This window comes from Euprymna scolopes, chromosome 19 (genome assembly GCF_053919585.1).
Source record: "Euprymna scolopes isolate OS-2025 chromosome 19, ASM5391958v1, whole genome shotgun sequence".
NCBI classification, from domain to species: domain Eukaryota; kingdom Metazoa; phylum Mollusca; class Cephalopoda; order Sepiida; family Sepiolidae; genus Euprymna; species Euprymna scolopes.
This window is the reverse complement of record NC_136500.1, coordinates 32,352,188-32,373,660: the sequence shown is the minus strand read 5'-3', so window position 1 is coordinate 32,373,660 and position 21,473 is coordinate 32,352,188. Positions and strand designations below refer to the sequence as shown.

The 21,473-nt window shown below is 36.0% G+C and overlaps 1 protein-coding gene across 1 annotated transcript in view; it reads left to right on the top strand.

The window, feature by feature from the left end:
* Positions 1 to 21,473, top strand: part of LOC145303506 (uncharacterized) — a 131,250-nt gene that overhangs the window by 93,865 nt on the left and 15,912 nt on the right. The window contains exons 3-4 of the mRNA XM_080144938.1: positions 211 to 279; positions 12,747 to 12,866. Coding sequence (XP_080001064.1) covers positions 211 to 279; positions 12,747 to 12,866 — 189 coding nt within the window. The remainder of the gene's footprint in view (positions 1 to 210; positions 280 to 12,746; positions 12,867 to 21,473) is intronic.

The following is a 21,473-nucleotide window of genomic DNA, read 5'->3' as shown; positions in this document are numbered from 1 at the left end:
ATGGCGGAATGTATGTTCAACTAATGACAGTTTCGTGGAGTCTAAAGAGCATACACAATTGCATATACGTACGATTATAGAGTGATAGTTGACGTATAATAAAATCAATTCTATTACAAGTTGAGCGAGGGCGTTTGGTCCCAATAACGTTTGTCAGTCGATTAAAAGTCATTTTTCCCAATTTCACCAATGTATATTTGTTTCTTACAGCTTCCGCAGCGACTACAGCCGCACAGAAAAGCAGTACAATTAAAAGTACCAATCAGCCGAAAATGCCGGGTAAGTACATTAGGAAAACTTTGCCAGTAATGATTAATAACCGCGCAAAGATTGAATAATGGGATTGCTTTATTCTAAATTGAATTTTCACCAAAAAATTTTACTAAAATTAGATGAGTGAACCCATTTTTACCTAGAAAGGTCTAGGATCGTTTATATTTATATTTACCGAGAAAGGTGCAGGTCCGTTATCTTTATCAGGAAAGGCCTGTATCGCTTATCTTCCAAAGGAAAGATCTGGATGACTTATCTTTCTTATAAAAGGCCTGTATCGCTTATCTTCCAAATGAAAGATCTGGATGACTTATCTTTCTTATAAAAGGCCTGTGTCGCTTATCTTCCAAATGAAAGATCTGGATGACTTATCTTTCTTATAAAAGGCCTGTGTCGCTTATCTTCCAAATGAAAAATCTGGATGACTTATCTTTCTTATAAAAGGCCTGTGTCGCTTATCTTCCAAAGGAAAAATCTGGATGACTTATCTTTCTTATAAAAGGCCTGTGTCGCTTATCTTCCAAATGAAAGATCTGGATGACTTATCTTTCTTATAAAAGGCCTGTGTCGCTTATCTTCCAAAGGAAAAATCTGGATGACTTATCTTTCTTATAAAAGGCCTGTGTCGCTTATCTTCCAAATGAAAGATCTGGATGACTTATCTTTCTTATAAAAGGCCTGTGTCGCTTATCTTCCAAATGAAAGATCTGGATGACTTATCTTTCTTATAAAAGGCCTGTGTCGCTTATCTTCCAAATGAAAGATCTGGATGACTTATCTTTCTTATAAAAGGCCTGTGTCGTTTATCTTCCAAAGGAAAAATCTGGATGACTTATCTTTCTTATAAAAGGTCTGTGTCGCTTATCTTCCAAAGGAAAGATCTGGATGACTTATCTTTCTTATAAAAGGTCTGAGGTACTGAGGTACTAGAAATGTTTTACTTGAAGAGATTTAACCCTAACCTGAAAAGGTGTAGGGATGCTTATCACTACTTGAATAAGTTTGGATGTGCTTACATATATCTGGAAAAGGTGAGGTCGTTTATGTTTACCTGAAAAAGTTTGAGGTCGCATATCTTTACCTGGAAACGTTTAAAACTGTTCATCGTTACCTAGAAAAGAACGGGGTGGCTTAACTTTACCTGAAGAAGTTTGGAGTTGCTTATCTTCACTTGGAAAAGTTTGGGTCCTCTTATCTTTACAGGGAAAGGTTGGAGATCGCTTAACTTTACCAGGAAAAGTTTGGAGATCGTTTATCTTTACCTATAAAAGTTATGAGGCGCTTATGTTTACCTGGAAACGTTTTAGGCTGCTTACTCTTACGTGACCTGTAAAAAATTGGTGTCGCTTATCTTTACACAGCAAAGTTTAGGGTCGTTTTTTTTTTTTTATCTAGAAAAATTTGAGTTATCTTATTTTTACCTGGAAAAGATAGTGTTCGCTTATCTTTCCATGTAAAAATCTCGGTCGCTTATCTTTACCTGAAAAAAATTATGCTCGTCTATCTTTCCTTAGAAAGATTTGGGGTCGCTAATCTTTACTTGAAAACGATTGGGATCGCTTATATTTACTTGCAGTCTTTTATCCTTACTTGAAAAATTTGGAATCGTTTACCTTTATCAGGTCGCTTTGCCTTATAAAAGATTATGTTCGCTTATCTTCACCTGGAAAAGTTTGGGCTCGTTATTTTTACCTGGAAATAATAGGGGCTCGCTTTTCTCTACCTAGAAAATGTTGGGATCGCTAATTTTTACTTGGACAGAGTTGGGATGGCTTATCTTTACCTGGAAAAGTTTAAGTCTGTATATTTTACCTGGAAACGATTGGGATCGCTTATTTTTACCCGGAAAAGATTGGGATCGCTTATTTTTAACTGAAAATATTTGAATCGCTTATTTTTATCTGGAATAGTTTGAGATTGCTTGTCTTTACCAGAAAAAAGTTTGGGGTCGCTATTTGTTACCTAGAAACATTTGAGATCGCGTATTTTAACCTGGAAAAGAATGAGGTTTCTTTATCTTTATGTGAAAGGTTTGTGATCGCTTATCACCTAGAAAGGTTTGAGATCGCTTTTCTTACCTGGAAAAGTTTAAGACTGCTTATCTTTACATAAAAAAGAGTGTCTCTTATCTTTACCTGGAAGAATTTAAGATCTCTTATCTTCATCTGGAAAAATTGAGTTATTTATATTTAATTTTAACCCTTACTGGGTTAGGATTGAACATAATTCCCTTTATCTTACTAACATACGCCTGTAAAAAAACCCTAACCCGAGTCGCTTATCTTTACCGTAGGTTGATTATCCGATTTTGCTATCCGATTCCTTTTCAAAATGAATGTTCCTTTTATACAGAGAGATTTTATTTTTTGACTTATTACAAATTTCACTTATGATATTGCAGGAATTATTACTTTTGATGAGTTATGGTGCGCCTGAGCATTGTACCCAATGATTCTAGTAGTAGTAGTAGTAGTAGTAGTAGTAGTAGTAGTAGTAGTAGTAGTAGTAGTTACTCTAGAATTGAAATTAAAGTTTTCCTTTTAACTGCTGAATACCGTTAAATGTTCATGCAAAAAAAAATGAGGTTTTTCGTCTTCAGCTTGCAACGCTCTCGGCACACAAAAAAAAAACGACAATCCTTTTTCTCTTCTAGTTTCGACGTTCGTAGAAAGTCCGTCTTTCTTTCTTCCCACTGACACGCGAATTAACTGTACGTTCAAACGACCCCGAGTGAAAAATTTTCCCAGCTTTTATATCCTATCTAGAAAAAAAAAGGAAGACAGGAAAAAATAATAGCTTCTCCCATCATGCCCTGCCTTCCCAAGATGCCATTCGTGTATATAAATGAGCTAGCCATCCTTTCCTTCTTCTTTCCCAAAGAGCGATGCAGATACGCCCGGTACGTTTTTTTTCTTTCTAACCATATACCCCACACGCCCCCCCCCCGATCTTCGAGATCAGTAAGACACTTCATAATCCTTCATCCAAGCAGGCCTCCTCCTCTCACGTTGAGGCCTCTGGGGGACAACTTCTTGGGGTTGACGTTTTCAGGTTCACTACAGACATTCTCGTCCAGTTGTAAAGAACCAGAATGTGGGGCTAAGTCGAATTGGGGTGCATCGTTAGCTTCTTGGCGGATCTCGACTTCCTCATCTTCATTGCCATCAGTGCGCACCGGCAGGGTTACACGACGCAGGTCTAGGATATGCCGGGGAATGCCTTTCACCATCAAATTGTTCTTCGACTGCGTTCCCGTTACGACCCCCCTCTCCCAGCGAGTGGTACATTTTGCATTGGGGGCTTCACCCACACCTCCTCGCCCACTTTAATGGTAGCTTCTTCACCCTCAATTCCTACCGTTTTGTTGCACGGATGCCGCCACTTATATGCGAAGATGGCTCTATGAGGCACAGTTGTCTCATCTTGTTTGGTTTTCGGTGAGATGTTGTACCAAAACACCGCCTCCATGGGTGAAATGTTGTTTTTTTCCGCAGCAGCCTTGATGGTGCGATGATTCCTCTCCACTATCCCATTGCCATTCGGCCGATACGCTGCCCTAAAAAATTGCCTTCTTTACCCCTGTCATCGAATCCGTCTTGTTCTTTTCTGACGGGATCAGCACTACAGATACCTTCAACTGGAATTTCGCTATCAAATCTGCAAGTGCTCCAAGCCTACGCTTGATCAGCATTTCTGCAGCACCTCTGGTCCTAACTCCCTTATCGCCAGTCACTGCCGACCTGATCCATGAAACTACCGTTGCCGAATCGGATTTGATTTCAATCGTTTTCAATCCCCACTTCAGGGCCAGATTGATTCCTTTCATAGCGGCCTCCAGTTCGGCTACGTTGATATGGGAATAGTCGTTTTCCTTTCTTAGCCACGCCGCATCTTCCACAGTTACACCTCCCATCTCTAATACGACGCCCAATGCCAGACTGCTGGCATCGCACCAAATCACCCCCGCGTCTCCGCCGCTGACGTACCATTCCCCCTTTACTGGGTCTTCTTTCGTCACTCTCGCGATAATTGCTTGTAGTATGTTCGTGACCTCCTTCGTCACACGACCCTCCCAGCCATCGGTGCCCGTTTGTCGTTTAATAAAGCTGCACGCTATCCTGAGCCAGCCGGCGATTGTATAGTGTCCAACCAGTCTCCCGCAGACCGAGAAGAGTTTTCGTTTTGTCAGGTCGGTTCCGATTTCGGGTATTGCATTCCCTCGTTTAAAGACAAGGCTTCCTTTGCCATCTCGGCATAGTTTCAACCCCAACGTCGTTCCCCCATCCAGGGACTCCGTCGGTTTTGCAGTCAACCCATACCTCGCGACATGGCCTCTCACTTTCTCCGCTGTCACGTCTGCTTCCTCCACGAGAATGTCGTCAATGTATGAACTTGTCCACTGTACAGTCTTTACTCAGCACCGTCTTCAGCACGGCAGTCATCATTTTTTAGCCCAAAGCCTAACCTCGTCAGGCAATACTTCATCCCCTTGTACCGAACCATCTCTACTTCAGCATCTTTTGATTGATGTATAACAAACCGTGTGTCCCTCTTTTTTTTTTCTTTCTTTCCGGTGCCCTTTTTGTTCCTCGGGCAATAGTCCGTGATTGTTAAAGAGAGTGGCAGATCTGTTCGCTCAGATGCACTGTTATGATTTTCCACATGGTTTACGCTGCTTTGAGTCGTTCCCTTTTGGGGGTCTTTCTGTATTATTATTATTATTATTATTATTATTATTATTATTATTATTATTATTATTATTATTATTACCACTACTACTTATAATAATAATAATAATAATAAATAGTAGTGGTAATAATAATAATAATAATAATAATAATAATAATAATAATAATAATAATAATCATTGACAATGTAAATAAAATAAATACTGCATAGCACATTGTTGCATCATGATTTCACGTCTATTGGTTTCACCAGCTAATTTAATATATATATATATATATATATATATATATATATATATATATATATATATATATATATATATATATATGCAGGAGATGCATTATTGTGTGTTTATGTGACAATATATAACCGATAAACTTTTAAACTACCAGTCACTTAACACTGAAATTAACAGGAAATGATAAGCATACACCCAAGAATGTTTATAATGAGTAAAATTTTGAATATGAAAAGGGTAGCTATAAGATTCAGTTAAAGTGTGTTATTAATCCTCCGTGAATAAGGATCGCTTCTGAAAATCTTTTAAGTCTCTGAGTTTTTGACAATCACAAGCATATAACTAGAATATAAGCATATCATATTCCGTTGTGTGTTATTACATGAGATAATGTGCTTGCAGAACGAAGATATGTGAGTATTCAAGTTTTTTATGTTGTTTTCTATAGAAAACAGCCAGTAGAAAACTGCTTTAAACTATAATTCTGCATTATTAAATAAATATATTACATAAGTGTAGTCTATAATATAAATCTCATCTGTCTGTTTAAATGTATGTATGTATGTATATATTTCTCGCAAAAACTTTCGACAGAGGCGACGGATTTTCACGAAAGCGCTATCATTTTGGAGCTCGACCCTTTGGACGACAAATATCGATAAATTGGCCAAAAACATTAATCTCTTCAACCTCAACTGGGTACTTTTTTACAGAGAAGGGTCGCTTTTGCGCCGATATTTTCGAAAGACATCCCCTCTTTTCGATTGTATAGCCTTAATTTGAACTTATGTCACTTCCGGTTTGCCGATGGGTGCAACAGCTAACGCGTCACGTTTTTTTGTTTTGTTTTTTGGGGGTTTTTTCCCCACTTTCTTTTCCTCCTTCGCGGTACGGGTTCGAGTTTTACTTTGCCGAGCGAATCTGTCGGTTGATTTGGTAAGGTTTGCGCTGAACCAATCGATTGCTGGTGGAAGTATTTGAGATGATGTAGCCATGTTAAATTTGATTATATCTTATGGTATAAAGATAATTATCTTACCTTTTTGTGTGTAACGCTTACGCCTGTGTGTGTGTGTGTGTGTGTGTGTGTGTGTGTGTGTGTGTGTGTGTGTGTGTGTGTGTGTGTGTGTTTTTAATACTTGTGGAGCAAAAACAAATGTCACGGATGGTTCATTATTCCAATTCGTTTAATTTTTGGTATAAGTGTCTTCTTATAATCCCGTTTCTAACATCATGTTACATTATAGCGTTCATCACTCAGGTTGGCTGCGATAATAAATGGATAAGAAACGAACTAGTTAAGCACATGCTTTATTTAAGAGAACAATAACAACTAAGGGCAATAACTCTTCTCAACTATCATAATTTTTATGGCTTCAGAATTATGGATCTATTTCTAATTTAAATCCCATCATTCGAAAACTAGTGTTATAATTATGAATTACAAAAATGTTTTATACTCAGATATCATGTTTTAAGCCTACACTTAATTCAGATTTTACTCATAGTATTTATCTTACTGCATATTACAAAAGCATCAGTATTCTTTTCCTTTGCTGTATTCTCCTTCTAATATTTATTCTCATCTATTTATCTTTTAGATTTTAAGTCAGACTCAAATGGCAATCCTTCTAACTTATCGATACTTGATTCGGACTAACCTTTTTTCTTCCGCTATCTTATTAACACGGATATATTTTATTTAACTTTTTTTCTGTAAAACACTTTTAGAGTAGATACATTTTCTATTACTTGCCGAATATTCTGCATTAAAGAAAGCAGAGGAAATAACTCATTTACTTTTTATAGAAATAATCATGGAATGGGTTATTTCCCTTGGATTTTGCACAAAAAAAACGCAAATCTAAGACACTTAATATCTTTAGACATTAAGGTAGTTTCACCATTAATTACACATTATTGTTCTTTTATGTTAGTCGATTTATGTTAAGTCTTAAAACTAATTGTTTTATATCTCTGTTCCACAAATTATTTTGATTACAAAATGAAACCACCAAAATTAATTTCCGTTTCTTCGTAAACAAGTCGTTTTTTTTCCTCATACACCCAGACAACGCCAAGTAGGAAGAGTTAGTAGAAAATAAATAATGCTGATAGCATCACGCGTTATAAGAGACACCAGGAGAAAACGAATGAACACATATCTAAGGCAATGGCTGAAACCTTAAAAATGACTTCTAGTTTCTAGTGGGATGGGAACTTAAATGAATGGTAACATTACATGCTGCCAAGACGAAGGCTCTTTTCTTTAACAGTTACAAGAAACCTTCTCAATCACTGATTACTATGATTAATAATACACTTATGAAAGATCTTCGTTAAAACTCCTCGTCTTAACATTCACAGACAACATGAATTGGAACAAATACATTGAAGGTATTGCCAAGGTTGCTGAAAAGAATGTGCGCTCTCTCTCTACTGTGCTAGAAAACTACTCATATCTGAGAATATCTCTACAACGCCACTATTCTCGTGCACGGAGTATCATTACCACATCTGGCCTAATGCATCTGCCGTTAGTCTCTCGCTTTTAGACAGGGTCGAGAAAGAGTCTTCAACCTAATAAGCTACTCTGTCCCATCGCCACAATATTGCATTCCTGTGCCTATTTTACAAGTATTTTCATGGGATTACTCTGATAAACCAGTAGCACTTGTGCCCTCTCGACATAAATATCTTTGACTAACCTGACAAGCAATAAAATCCCACTCCTACACTGCAGAGATCCCTAGATGCCGGAAAGCCTTCTACTCTGATAGTTTCTTTCCCCCCCCCCTCGAACTGCTAGACTTGGGAATTCCCTGCCGATTTCCTGTTTCCCCGACTGTATTGACATGCAGAAGGGCCTCTACCTGGGGTGAATAAAAGAAATTAATAAAGTTATCATTCATGCTCATTTGATACCTGGAAAACCATAGGTAATTGCAGCTAGTTTAGACAAATGATACAAGTCGGCCAAAAGAGATGTAATTCTAATGTTTAGTATTCAGCTGAAATGAACGTTTAAATTAGAAATGCAGATGAAATTATCGGAAAAAAATAATGATGATTAATCGTGTCTAATTTTAAGTCATTAATTCTATAATTTTCGTACTTGTTATCACGCCAGGCGTTTTTACCTCTAAATTCATTGGCTTATTCAGAATAATTGGTTCATTCTTTTGCAGCATAATTTTCTGTCCAAGTGCCAGATTTTCATGCTTTAGTAAATGATGAATGCATTAACTTACTTGAACCCTTCCATGTGGGCAAAGTTAGGTACAAGGTCAGTTTAACGAGGAAAATTCGGTTCACCAGAAAGGAGCACTCCGTACTTGGTGCAAAAATATCATGCTTGGTCCCATCAGTATCCCATCGAAGACCAGAGCGTCTCGGGTGACAACAAATAAACCTATTTCTCTTATGAGAGGAGGATGTAATGCCTAGGAAGATGACCGTCTGATTTGACAAGTATAAATATCTGCGTGCTTATATTTGGTAACATTGTTATATATCTTGAAACTGTCTTCACCTGATTCTTCGTAACATGCAATTTTTATGAATTTAAATACAACTAAAAAAACACCACGGAAGTTGATAACAGACAAAGATCACCGCAGAAGAAAAAGGATAAATAATTCCACATAATATTAACACAAATAAATTCAACATAAATAAATTTAAATTTAAAAAACAATTTTAAAAAACATCATTTTTTTCTGCAAAGCTATGCATTCATTACTGAAACCAAATATTACCTGCGCCCGGCCAACTTACGAAACACACGTGGATTTGATATGGACTTACTTTGAAAAGGTGTATTAACCTCGAAATATTAGAAAATATGAACATTATATAACACGATTAATTGAAGTTATAAACAGCAAGTAGAAAAGAAAAGGAAATAATTATTACATATTGCCTCTTAGTCTTGTTTCTCATCCAGACGCCATTTCAATTCACCCAGTGTTCATATCTTACATTGCACTGTCACCGCGTTCTAAAGTTCAAATATGTCTATACACTATGCACAATGTTTTCAGTAAATTACAACACTTCATTAAAAAAATCAAATTTTTAATTTATATTTTTACATTTTACAATGTATTTATTATTTCTCCATCTTGACAATCAATTTTAATTTGATTTTAATTTATAATTTTCTTTCAGTTTTATAGTATTAATTTTATTTATTAGCTTTGTTTGAATTTTTATCAACATTTTTTTTTAATTTAAAACTTAATTATATTTTAAATTCGATATAATTTGTTTAATAATCCTAATTCATGCTGGATCTATCCGGTAATCTCTAAAAATTGCTATTTAAAATTTTATTAGCGCCAGTTAAGATTAGTAATTTTTAATACAGTGAAAATTAGCGTTTTATGATTAGCTTTACATTAAAAATCAATTTTTTAAGTTACTGCTATCAAGATTGTTATAAAGATTTACCCTTTCACTCGTAAGAGACTCCTCTAACCACTATAAAAACCCCGAGTCTCATAATCTCGAGGGGAATTATAGCGACTGAAAATACTATATTTTTGTATTCCCTTTCTTGTACAATATATTCTTTCTACCTTAACCCGTTGTTCGAGTCTTTCTTTATGACCCATTCACAGGGCTACAACAAAGACAAGGAACACTAGCAAGCATGATGTATAATTATTTTTAAAAATGCAAGTATAATTATAAATAAATAATTTTGATGGTGATGAACTTGGTTCAGTTAAATTTTCTCATATAGTGTAAGACAATGGAGATAGATGAGAACTTAGATGTAAAGAAAATACATCTGAATGGCAAGGCTATTGAGGCTGTTCAGAAGTGTTGCTACCACTGTGATACCATTGGAACACAGAGAGGAGAAAGGGTGATAGTGTGATTGCAAGAGTTGTGACTCAGTTAAGGGAATTTCTGTCATCATTAACCAGCAGAGCGTTACCACTGTTGACCATATAATAGCTTCTGTCCTCGAACTGTTAGACTTTGGAATGTTCTTCTAAGCTCATGCTTCCCCGGCTGTACTAACCTGCAGAAGTTTAAATGTAATGTGGGCAGGCATTTCGCTGCTCAACGCCCGACAGTCCACTATTAGACATGATCCCAAATAATAACCCCTTGCGTCCAAATGGGAGAATAAAAATGTAAAAAATAAATTAAAAAACGTCGAGCAAGTAAGCTAGTTTTCTCAGTTGCTGTGCAAGCGATCTCATAGTTGTTCTTTAGTGGTGGAATTGTTGATTCTCCATTATTTATAATTCTATAATAAACTAGCGGCTGCACCACGTCGGCACACACAACATCGAGTCAAACACAAAATCGAGTACACTCAACATCGTCTTACTATCAACGTTTACCTTGTGAACTCAGAGTCTGGGAAATTCCCATATGCACGAAACAAAATCAATGAAAAAATAACTAAGGGTAAGGATAATAAGTAAACTTTGGATAAAATGATAGTTTAAAATTATTACGAACTTGCCAAGATTCGAACCTGGAATCTTCTGGCCCCTAGTCAAACGCGTTATCCATTGCGCCACAAGTCCTGTCCGTATGTCGAAAGATGTTACCGCGACTGTTTACAGACAGTGCTAAATTCCGTTGACATGGGCAGGTATCTTTTTCGGCATTGGCACGAAACGACCCAAACCCCCTTATTTTGGGCTTTTTATGTGACTCGGTGTTCTTCATTACGAACCATATATAAAGGACAATCTAAGGATTCACACCTTTCAGGGGGAAAAAAGAATTTGTTTTAATTCGATGCATCTGTTTGAAAGTTTTATTGGTATATATACACATACACATAAATAAATAAATAGACATTTAGAATTTTATTAGCCGTATAGATTTTCAAGAAATCATGAGTTCTTATTTTCTGTAATTCGATAAGTTTTGTGTTATTCTCTTAGCTGCATTTATTTCACTCTTATAGTTATTTCTAGCGTTTATAAAATTTAGTCGGTAGAGAGAAAAATATCCTGTTATGTTAAAGCATTTAGAAAGGGTTGAGGATTGTAGGTTTGTTTCACGTAATGCTATGGTATCCGGGGGTTTTACTAGGAGAAAAGATTCTACATCATCTAATTTACTTATTATAAGTTCATAGATATTTGTTTATGCGAGGCTCAAGGGAGTAGGCAGATTGGTTTTGTTTAGGCTCGTGTCTAGTTTGAGCATGTCTTTTTTTTTTTTGCTTTGAATATCATTTCGTTTGATTTTTTTTAGTTTGAGGGTAGAGTTGGTGGGGCAAAGTAAGTCAGTTTGATGCCAAATATTCACACACAAGTAGATTATTAGTTGTGCCTTGTCAAGATGGTTGTGGCTCGATAAACCCCACTGAAGATAACTGCAAGGTCCTTTTGCATATGCGACATGGAAACACAACCATCCTCATATTATACAAATGATTATAGAGCAGTCGCTCTAAGTGCTACCAAAGAGTTAGGGCTCCTGTAATGCCAGTCGGAATCAGCAGCCAGACAAATTGTCAACCCTGTACTCTCAACCTGTCAAACAAGAGCAGCACAAACTAGTTGCATGGACATGAATAGTAAGCAAGCGTCACAGAGTTGCTTAGTTTAAGATAGATGGGAAATAAAATCAATGGGAGAAAGAAAGGATTGGGGGCGGTGTTTTTTGTCTTAATCAAGAAACAAGGTCAAGCACTGGGTGTCTGATGAGTCCTTAATTGTACATTTATGCCTGGTTAATAGACAAAAACGAAGTGTGGAAGCCTAACTATTTCTTAAGTCTACCTATTCCTTTAGGTTTGCAAACCAGATAATTTATTTGAATCTGCAACTCCAGGAAAGTTGTTGTTTAGGACTAAAAAGGTCTTTCACCACCGGTAGTGTGGTGCAATGACTTGTGAGGTCATTAACACGGGTTTTACATCAAAGTTTTTCTTCTCCTAGATGAATGTCCTGACAAAGTTTGCGGGTCCATCACATCGAGAGGGGGTAACACCGTACCTGGGTTCTAAACCAGGTATTTGTACGAATCTGCCAGGCAAATATAAATAAAGAGTAGCTACTTAATCTATATTTCTATAAAAGTAAAATTGTCTCTGTGTGTGTCTGTGTGTACATTTCCCTACCAAATTACTCATGTCAATTTCCAGTCTACAGACTCGAGATTTTACATAAGGAGTATTGAGATTTGGAAAAAATCTTTTTAATCGGTTTTCGGCAAGAAATTTGCCTGTAAAGGGATCAAAGTTCAATAAGTTGACCTTTGAAAACTCTACCAAACTCTGGACATGAGTCAAACGTTTTAATATATATGCATATCATGTAAAGTTATGAACAAAACATAAGGCCCGAACAAAACTGGGTTGAATTGCTAGTATAAATATAATTATAAAATATAGATATAAATCGCAGATAATAAGTATCTACTATAGCGTTATTCTGTCTTCTAACGAAATTAAAAATTGGATAGAAGATATGTGCCCCTCTCATAATAAGTAAGAGTACTTATATAGCATGGGGAGCAAGCTAATTAGTTTTTAATTGCCTTTCTTTCTTTCTTTTTTTGGCAGTCGATAAAACAGAGTCGACAACGATTTTACATTTTACAACGCTTTTGGAACGAACGTCATCTTCTGTTGAGACTAGTCCATCTTCAGCTGCCTATTTTGTCAATAAACCCAAGTCATCAAGTAAGTTTGGTTTTTTTCTCCATTTGTTACCAACTTATATGATCGTTATTTACAACTGCCTCAATACAAGAGTTTCGTGTGTAAAGAGTGTAGCTATTTCTGAACACTTCGAGAACTGCATGTGTCATTGGATCAGCTTGGCATATGTGTCGCTTTTTCTGAACATTTGAAAAACTATACTTGACACAAAGTCAAGTCACGTATTGATGTAACATTCACTTAAAGAACAGGATTTGCAACAAAGTCAGTATGCGGTGATTCGGAAAACCTCGAGGATTTTACGTGATACTTGGTCAAGCTAGGTATGGGTGTGACCAATTCTGAACGCTTGGAGAAGTACATGTGACATAAAATAGAGCTAAGAGACTATGGCGACTATTTTGAATATTTAGAGAACTAGATATTATACAAAGTCTAGCTAAGTATGGTGTGACTATTTCTGAACACTCTTAGAATTGGATGTGGGACAAAGTCGAGGTAAGTTCGTGTGGCGCTACTTTTGAACACTTGAAGAAGTGGATTCAACAAAAGGTAAAACTAAGTACTTGTATTGCTATTTCTGAACACCTCTAGGATGAGACGCAAGGTTAAATTATGTGTATGGTTATTTCTGAATTCTTGGAGAACTAGATATGACATGATCGAGATAAGTATTGGTGTGCTATTTCTGAACACTTTAATGCATGTGACACAAGGTCAATCTAATTATGAGGTTGACTATTGCTGAAGTATAGAAAACTGGATATGACACAATGCTGAGCTCAGTTTGCATGTCACTGTTTCTGAACACCTTGAGGACTGTATGTGGTATAAGGTCAAATTAATTATGGTTGTAGCTATATGGGATTGCTTGTAGGATCGGATTCGGTACAAGGTCAAGGTACGTATAAATGTGACTATTTCTGAACACTTAGAGAGTTGGATCTGACACAAGGTCAAACGAAGTATATGCGTGGCTATTCCTGAACACTTCGAGGAATAAATGTGGCACTTAATGTGGGGTATAACATTTTCTGAAGACATCAAGTATTAGTATGAACTGTGACTATTTAACACTATTTTGACTAGATGCGACACAAGGTCGTGATTGGTATGGGGTGTTGCTATCTTATAACACATCGAGGACTACATATTATACATCATCGAGTCTACTCTGGAATCTTGCCATTTCTGCTTGCCTCAAGAACTGGATGTGACACAAGATCAAGCTTATTGCAAGGTGTGGTAATTTCTGAATGCTATCAGGACATCCATAGCCAGTACAAATCTCTATTTGAAAGCGGGCAGTAATTTAAACTCTACCGCTGAATGTTCTCATCTCTATCTATCGCTTTGCCTTCAGAAAACCGTTAGTTGCTTTTAATGCTGAGTAGTTGTAACTATCTTAAATGCTGGCTCAATGGCGGATGACTTACTTTATAGCGTTGTTTTATGCTGCTGTATGAGATTTATTTAACTTCAAGTCACATAATTGGCTCTGACCAAAAGTAGGCGTTGTGATCAGGTAATTTGATCCTCTTGGATATCCTATTTGATTGTAAGTCCGAAATGAGGCTAAAAATAGCCTTATGCCATTGCAGTCGGTCGAATCGGACGTATGTTTAACCTCTCTGGTGTTCAACATGAGTTTAAACATAAAGTTTAAGTTATGAGTTGGTGCATAAAATCTACTTTTTGATCACAACTAAATGAACCTTTCTGATTATGGGCAACAACTAAACAACTTGGTCATGAATTCTATACGCATTACTACAACAATTTGAGGAAAATATAAATAAACTAACGGGCCGTCTATGTTCTATTGATTATTATATTGTACCCAATATATAGTAATGATTTCAAAAGATAAAAAAATGCCATCAGCTAGAATCGAAATCAAAACATATAGCTCTCCGTCATTATTTATTATCATCTGAGCTAAGCTCATACGCATATAAAAACTTTAAAAATAACGTTGTTAATGTATATTTACGCATGCATAGAAGTAACACGATTAGTCAGCTTATGTTTCGCAAGTTCATTTTTTTTTTAATTTTGGTCCTTTGACAGCTATTTTACCGGCCATAAACCAAATCGAATTTGTTTCACAGGTTCAAATCTTTTACATATCAAGTTTCAAGTCTGTAAAGTAAAAATTGATGTTTTGTAGAGATTGTTCCACATACACGCGCGTGCACACACAGACAAAGTAACTTTGCACACACACACACACACACACACACACACACATATATATATATATATATATATATATATATATATATATATATATATACATGAACAAATGATTAATAAAACATGTTAAAAGACATCTTGAAAAAGAGTTAAAAACATATATAATTTTAAAAAAGGAAACACAAGATAAGTGGATAGTCCTTAATCCACGGAGTTTCGAAGAAATACTCTCCTTCTCATCAGAGGGCAGGAATTAGCAAAATGCAGGATATGATTTTGCATATAAAAGTATTTAATGAAACTACAAGTAAGTCACAGATCTTACTTGGTTAAAGAAAAAAGGGTGAGGTAAGGGGAACAGGAGGCAAAAGAAAAATGATAAAAAGATTTCACATGAATGGATAATCCGGTGAAGGGTAAAAATCCAAAAATGGTAAAATCCAAAACGGTCGAATTTAAAGTTTCAATCCAATGGGTAAATTCCAAATAGGTAAATTCCAAATTTTATATATATATATATATATATATATATATATATATATATATATATATAGTAGTAGTAGTAGTAGTAGTAAGTTATAAAATATATATGGCAATTAAGCTACACAGAATATTCCGCGTTTAATCCACGCTAGGATTTATCAGTATTTTTTAATACAACTAAATGGACCTTTCTGCTTATAGGCAACAACTAAAAATCTTGGTCATGAATTCTATATGCATTACTAAAACAATTTGAGGCAATTAGTAAGGGAGCGGTGGAAACTAGAAAGCTGATTGTCTAACTAAAAACATTTGCGCATATAAAAACGCAAGACAACCAAAACTCCTCGCATAAGCCTGATGAATCCTAGCGGATATTCTGTATAGCTTAATTGCCATATATATTTTATAACTTACTGCCTAGCTCTACCTACGTATTGAGCACTGTTGAAGTAAATACTTAAAGTTTACGCATAGATTTATAATTTCGTATATTAATTTATGTGATTAAATGAAGTAGTAGCGAGAGAGAGAAAGAGAGAGGGAGAGGATTGCATTCATGCAAACGCACATTCTACCGTGTTGTCGCTTTAATTGAACAATGCGTGTATTAAATATTGCATGTATTTCTTAAATTACAATTCATGTACTAATTATTCCTAAGTTTCTCTATTTTTATGTGGTCTTTGTTAATGCATTTTATATCTTGTTGATGTACATATGTGTAATGCTGGTAACGATTAATATTATTGTTAACACCTGTTCCAGTTGTTGTTATTTTCATTCTCGTCTAGTGTATCATCTAGCATATGAATTTATCTTGCCGGGCTTTCAAAGTCGAACCCAAATAGCAATCCATCTGACATATTGATATTTGATTCGGACTATCCAATTTTCCTCTTTACCTTTCACTATGTTATTGGCATGAATATATTTTATTTCGCTTCAGCTGATTTTGAAAACACTTGTTCCAACTAAGAAAACTGTTAGAATGTAGACATTTTCCGTATTCACTGAAACAGATATAAAGGAAATTATTTTGTGCAATTATTCATTAAAAATAAATTTATATTATTATTTGATTATGTAACTTCCAGCATCCATATATGCGTGCGTATTTCTTGCTTCGACATTATTTTGTATTATGTAAATATTATTTCAGCACGGTCCGTATTCCGTATGTCAGCTTCTTATTTAATAAACTGTTAGGTAAAAGTACAGAATAGTTTTTTAAAAATACCTTCCTCTCCCCATATTAAGAATGACATTCTAAACGTTAATGTTATTATTTAAGTACGGTCCGTATTCCGTATATCAGTTTTTTTATTTATCAAATTATTAGGTGAAAGTACAGATTAGTTAAAAAAGACATACCCTCTCCATATTAATAATGGCTTTCTAAACAATAACGTTATTATTTTAGCACGGTCCATATTCCATATGTCAGTTTTTTTATTTATTAAATTGTTAGGTGAAAGTACAGAATAGTTAAAAAAAAATCCTTCCCCATATTAAGAATCGCTTTCTAAATAAAGTTATTATTTCAGCATAGTCTGTATTCCGTATGTCATTTCCCTCCCTCCCCCTGTCTTAAAAATATATATGAAATAAAGTAAATATGAGATCGTATAATTCTACAACCATTTCCAGGACTGATTCCATATAATCCCATCTCTCTTAAAAATAGGTAAAAAATAAAGAAACTTTGAGATCTGAAACGGCTTCGGCCATTTCCGGGACTGACTCTATATCACCCCCCCCCTCTTAAAAATAGATATGAAATAAAGGAGATTTGAGATCATAAACTGCCTCAGCCATTTCTGAGACTGACTTCATATCCTCCTATCTCTTATAAATATATATGAAATAAAGTAATTTTGAGATCGTAAATTTTTTCAACAATTTCCCAGACTGACACCATATCCCCCCTTCCTCACTGACATAAATATAATGTTAAATTTTGAGATCGTAAACTGCTGAAGCCGTTTCCGGGCCTGACTCTGTATCCCACCTTCCTTTAAAAATATATATGAAATAAAGTAATTTTGAAATCATAAACTGCTTCAGCCATTTCTGGGACTTACTCCATATTCTCCTCCCCCACCTCTTAAAATATATGTTGTATCAGTTATTTTGTATTTTTTGAAGAGGAGGTAATGCGTGGTAGAAAACTATATTACGCTTGGCCTTTTGGTTAAGATCAAAGTTTAGTATCTGTTCTGATGCACCATTTCAGTGAAATCATCTATTGGCTCCCTCTTCATAAACAGAAAAAGTGGTGGTAATGCTTGGGAAAATGAACAGGCACTAATTCATCACACCCCAACCTCGCCTAAAAATGAAGGTTTGGTAATTCCTAGCGGCTTCCAGAGTATTTTTAAAAGCAACATAATCGTGCTTTGTTCCCCCTTCCCACCATAAACACATGACGCCACTTCCAGAAAATGACTCAGCAGTTTTTCGAAATACATGGTTTCATTATAAATTGTTTGTATTTTTTATTATAGGTACTACACTGCAGAAGCAACTTATTTAATATTCATACTACTCAAAAAAATAAAGATTTATAAGTGCAGTTAGGGATTAGGCAACACTTGCTCTATAATAGACTAATCAAAAAATTGGATTGAGAAACGGATACTTAATGTTAACTAATACTAAATAAAAATAGAGATAAAATATATGTCAGTTTCTTATTTAATAAATTGTTAGGTGAAAGTACAGAATAGTTAATGGCTTTCTTAAATAATAATGTTGCTATTTCAGCATGGTCCGTATTCGGTGTGTCATTCTGTTGAATAGTAGTGGATATTTTTAAGGATGACGATGAGTTCATATTGGACCAATACATATAACGGATATAACGATAATGATGATGATGACAGAGAGAGGGCATTTGTACATACACAGTCATGTTCTAAGATGCGTGGGACTATATATATATATATATATATATATATATATATATATATATATATATACTGAGGGTGATAGGGTGATAGACGCACAGTTCTTATATTTCTTATAACACATATAGAGAGGAGGAGAGATACATATTCTTGGAAGGGTTACACAAAGTTCGTTATGAGATGTTTAACACATCACCTTTTAATCTGTGGAATGACGACACGAAGACAAACAGTTACAAAATATCGAAGGTGATTCTTTATTTCATTGGACCGGTCGAATGATGATGACGTCAGGAATTCACATTTGTTTTACATAGTTCAATCTTTCTACTCCTCGCTTCCAAAAGGGTAGCTGACCACTGTCTGCCAACTGACTGACTCTCCTGATCTCTACTATTCACTAGCAGGCTCAACTGTTCTGCCTCAACTACTCTGATCTGACTAAATAGCTCCTATGTTGAGAATCCTCCTTTTGCTATGACGTCAGAAGTGTGTTTCCCAAACGTGACCAATTCACGTTTTCTCTGACACACTTTTGACAACAAAGAATTCTCAACTAACCTATTTTTTAACAATGTATTTTTAATTTGCATTGTTCATTCATTTTAGCTGACATTTTTAATATTCAGTTTTATAAAAGAATGAACAATCAATTCTTTTTACAATATAAAAAAATATCTAACTATTTATAATAGAATTTAACAATAGGCTTTTTTAACATTCCGATTTCTAACATTTTATTTCTGAACCTTCGTTACAAGGTTCGAGTCTCGGCTTTTTTTTTTTTTTTTACATTTTCACCCCAAACAAGGCACATTGCCACTTTGGTGTAGGGGGCTACTATCAGGGGAAACATCTACTGGGGTACTATGTAGGGATTTGGGCAGCGAGATGTTGGTTCACGTTGCACTTGAACTTATGCAAGTAAGTACAGTTGAGAAAGCAGTGACCTGGAATGGAATTCCAAAGTCTAGCAGTTCTGGGGAAGAAACTACTGGAGTAGAAAGATCTTTTACATCTACGGATCTCTACAGTGTGGGGGTGGGATTTTGCAGCTTGTCGGGTCTCTCGAGGGTGTTTACGTCGTGGGGACACAAGTGATTGCAGTTCATCAGAGCATTCACCATTATAATACTTGTAGAACAGGCAGAGGGATGCAACGTTTCGACGATGGGACAGAGGCTGAAGCTTAGATGCCAGTTCAGGGCCTATCAGATTTGCGACTCTCTTTTGAACCCTGTCAAGGAGCGAGAGACTAGTAGCCGATGCACCAGCCCAAATATGACAGCAATATTCCATACATGGGCGAATAGTGGCCTTGTAGAGGTACAGGATACTTTCGGGTGTTAGTAGTTTTCTAGCACGGTAGAGAGAGCCCACCTTCCTCGCAGCGGCCCTGGCAATGCTCTCGATGTAATTGTTCCAGCTCATGTTTCCTGTGAACGTTAGGCCAAGGAGCTTGAGAGACGTACTCTCAGATAAAGAGTCGTTGGCCATTGCTATAAGTGGTAGAGAAGGTTTCTTGTAATTATTGAATGAAACCAGTTTTGTCTTGGCGGCATTGAACGTGACCATCCATTTTTGTCCCCATTCCACTACTGATTGGAGGTCATCCTCTAGTGTTTCTGCCATTACTTTAGATATATGTTCATTTGTTTTTCTGTCGTGCCTGCTATAGAGTGTGGTGTCATCAGCATATATACCCATCTCAGAGGCAATTTTGTCAGGGATGTCATTTATGAATATCAGGAACAGCAGAGGTCCAAGGATAGATCCCTGGGGCACTCCCGCATTTATATCATATTGTTTAGATGTACGACCATCGAGGACAACCTGGATTTTTCTCTTATCTAAGAAGGATTTAATTATGTTAAGTATTCTACCAGTGATACCGTATGATCTAATCTTCCTGAGGAGACCCTCATGCCATACCCTGTCAAAAGCCTTAGATATATCTAGAGCTACCGCTCTGCCCTCTCCCGCTTTGTCTTATCCTAATCTCATTTTCCCTTACCTCTCCCGCTTGGCTTATCCTAATCTCATTTTCCCTTACCTATTGTTCTTCTTATTTCCATGGAAACGGACAGCCCCTTTTCTTGTAACATTCCTTTTCTTTCCCATTTTTCCAAAATGTACGCATTTTTAAATTCTAGTACATTTTTTCTCTATATCTATACAACCACTTGGCTAAGAAAGATCAGACTCTTTAGTCAGCCCTTTTTCAACTGACTTCATAATTATTTCATTTAGATCAGAATCTCTCTCTGATCTTCCCGGCATTTCCTTTTTGTGTGTGTGCGGTATACCTTCTATGATTTATATATTAACTGATTCATCCAGCCACCTTTATTCCGTAAACCGAGGTCTCATTTAACATCTTCACGAAATCGGCGACTTTTTCGTCCAAATGTGTCCTGATCCTTTTTTGTTCGCCTGATTAGAGCCATTCTAATTTCTAACTATTTTATATTTTGGGACATACAACAAAGCTCATTTACTTACATCTGTGTGGTTGGCTTCTCATTATTGAGATATACCTTTTCATCACACTGATCGCTCGGATTTCTTTACTTGGACTCTTAGAACTTGATAAAGACTTAGAAAACATCACCCTTAACTAAATAACCCCCATCCCTTGCGCCAAAATTCTTATTTGCGCACTGAATTCTAACTATGACCCAGATTTCTGTGATTTTTCTCTTTTTTTCATCAGAGCGTCCAAGATTCCAGCAGAGATATCCCGTATTCATACATCTCTAAAAAAATATATAAGGTTATATCTTTCCTTACTACGTACTTACGGTATATTTTACTTTTTCCCTTCTTAATGCTATATGTGATTTGCCCGTGGTACTGACTCTTATAGTCCTTTGGTACCCTAAGGAATTCTCGTATCCTTCAACGCCTGCCTTTTTAATTTATTGTGCCTAGACTTATAATTCTGCTCGATGCCGTCCTGTGCAGCATGCTTTAAAAGCACACAATATCGCAGGACCTATTTATATTTCCCTAACATGGACATCTCTAATGTTGTCTCCTG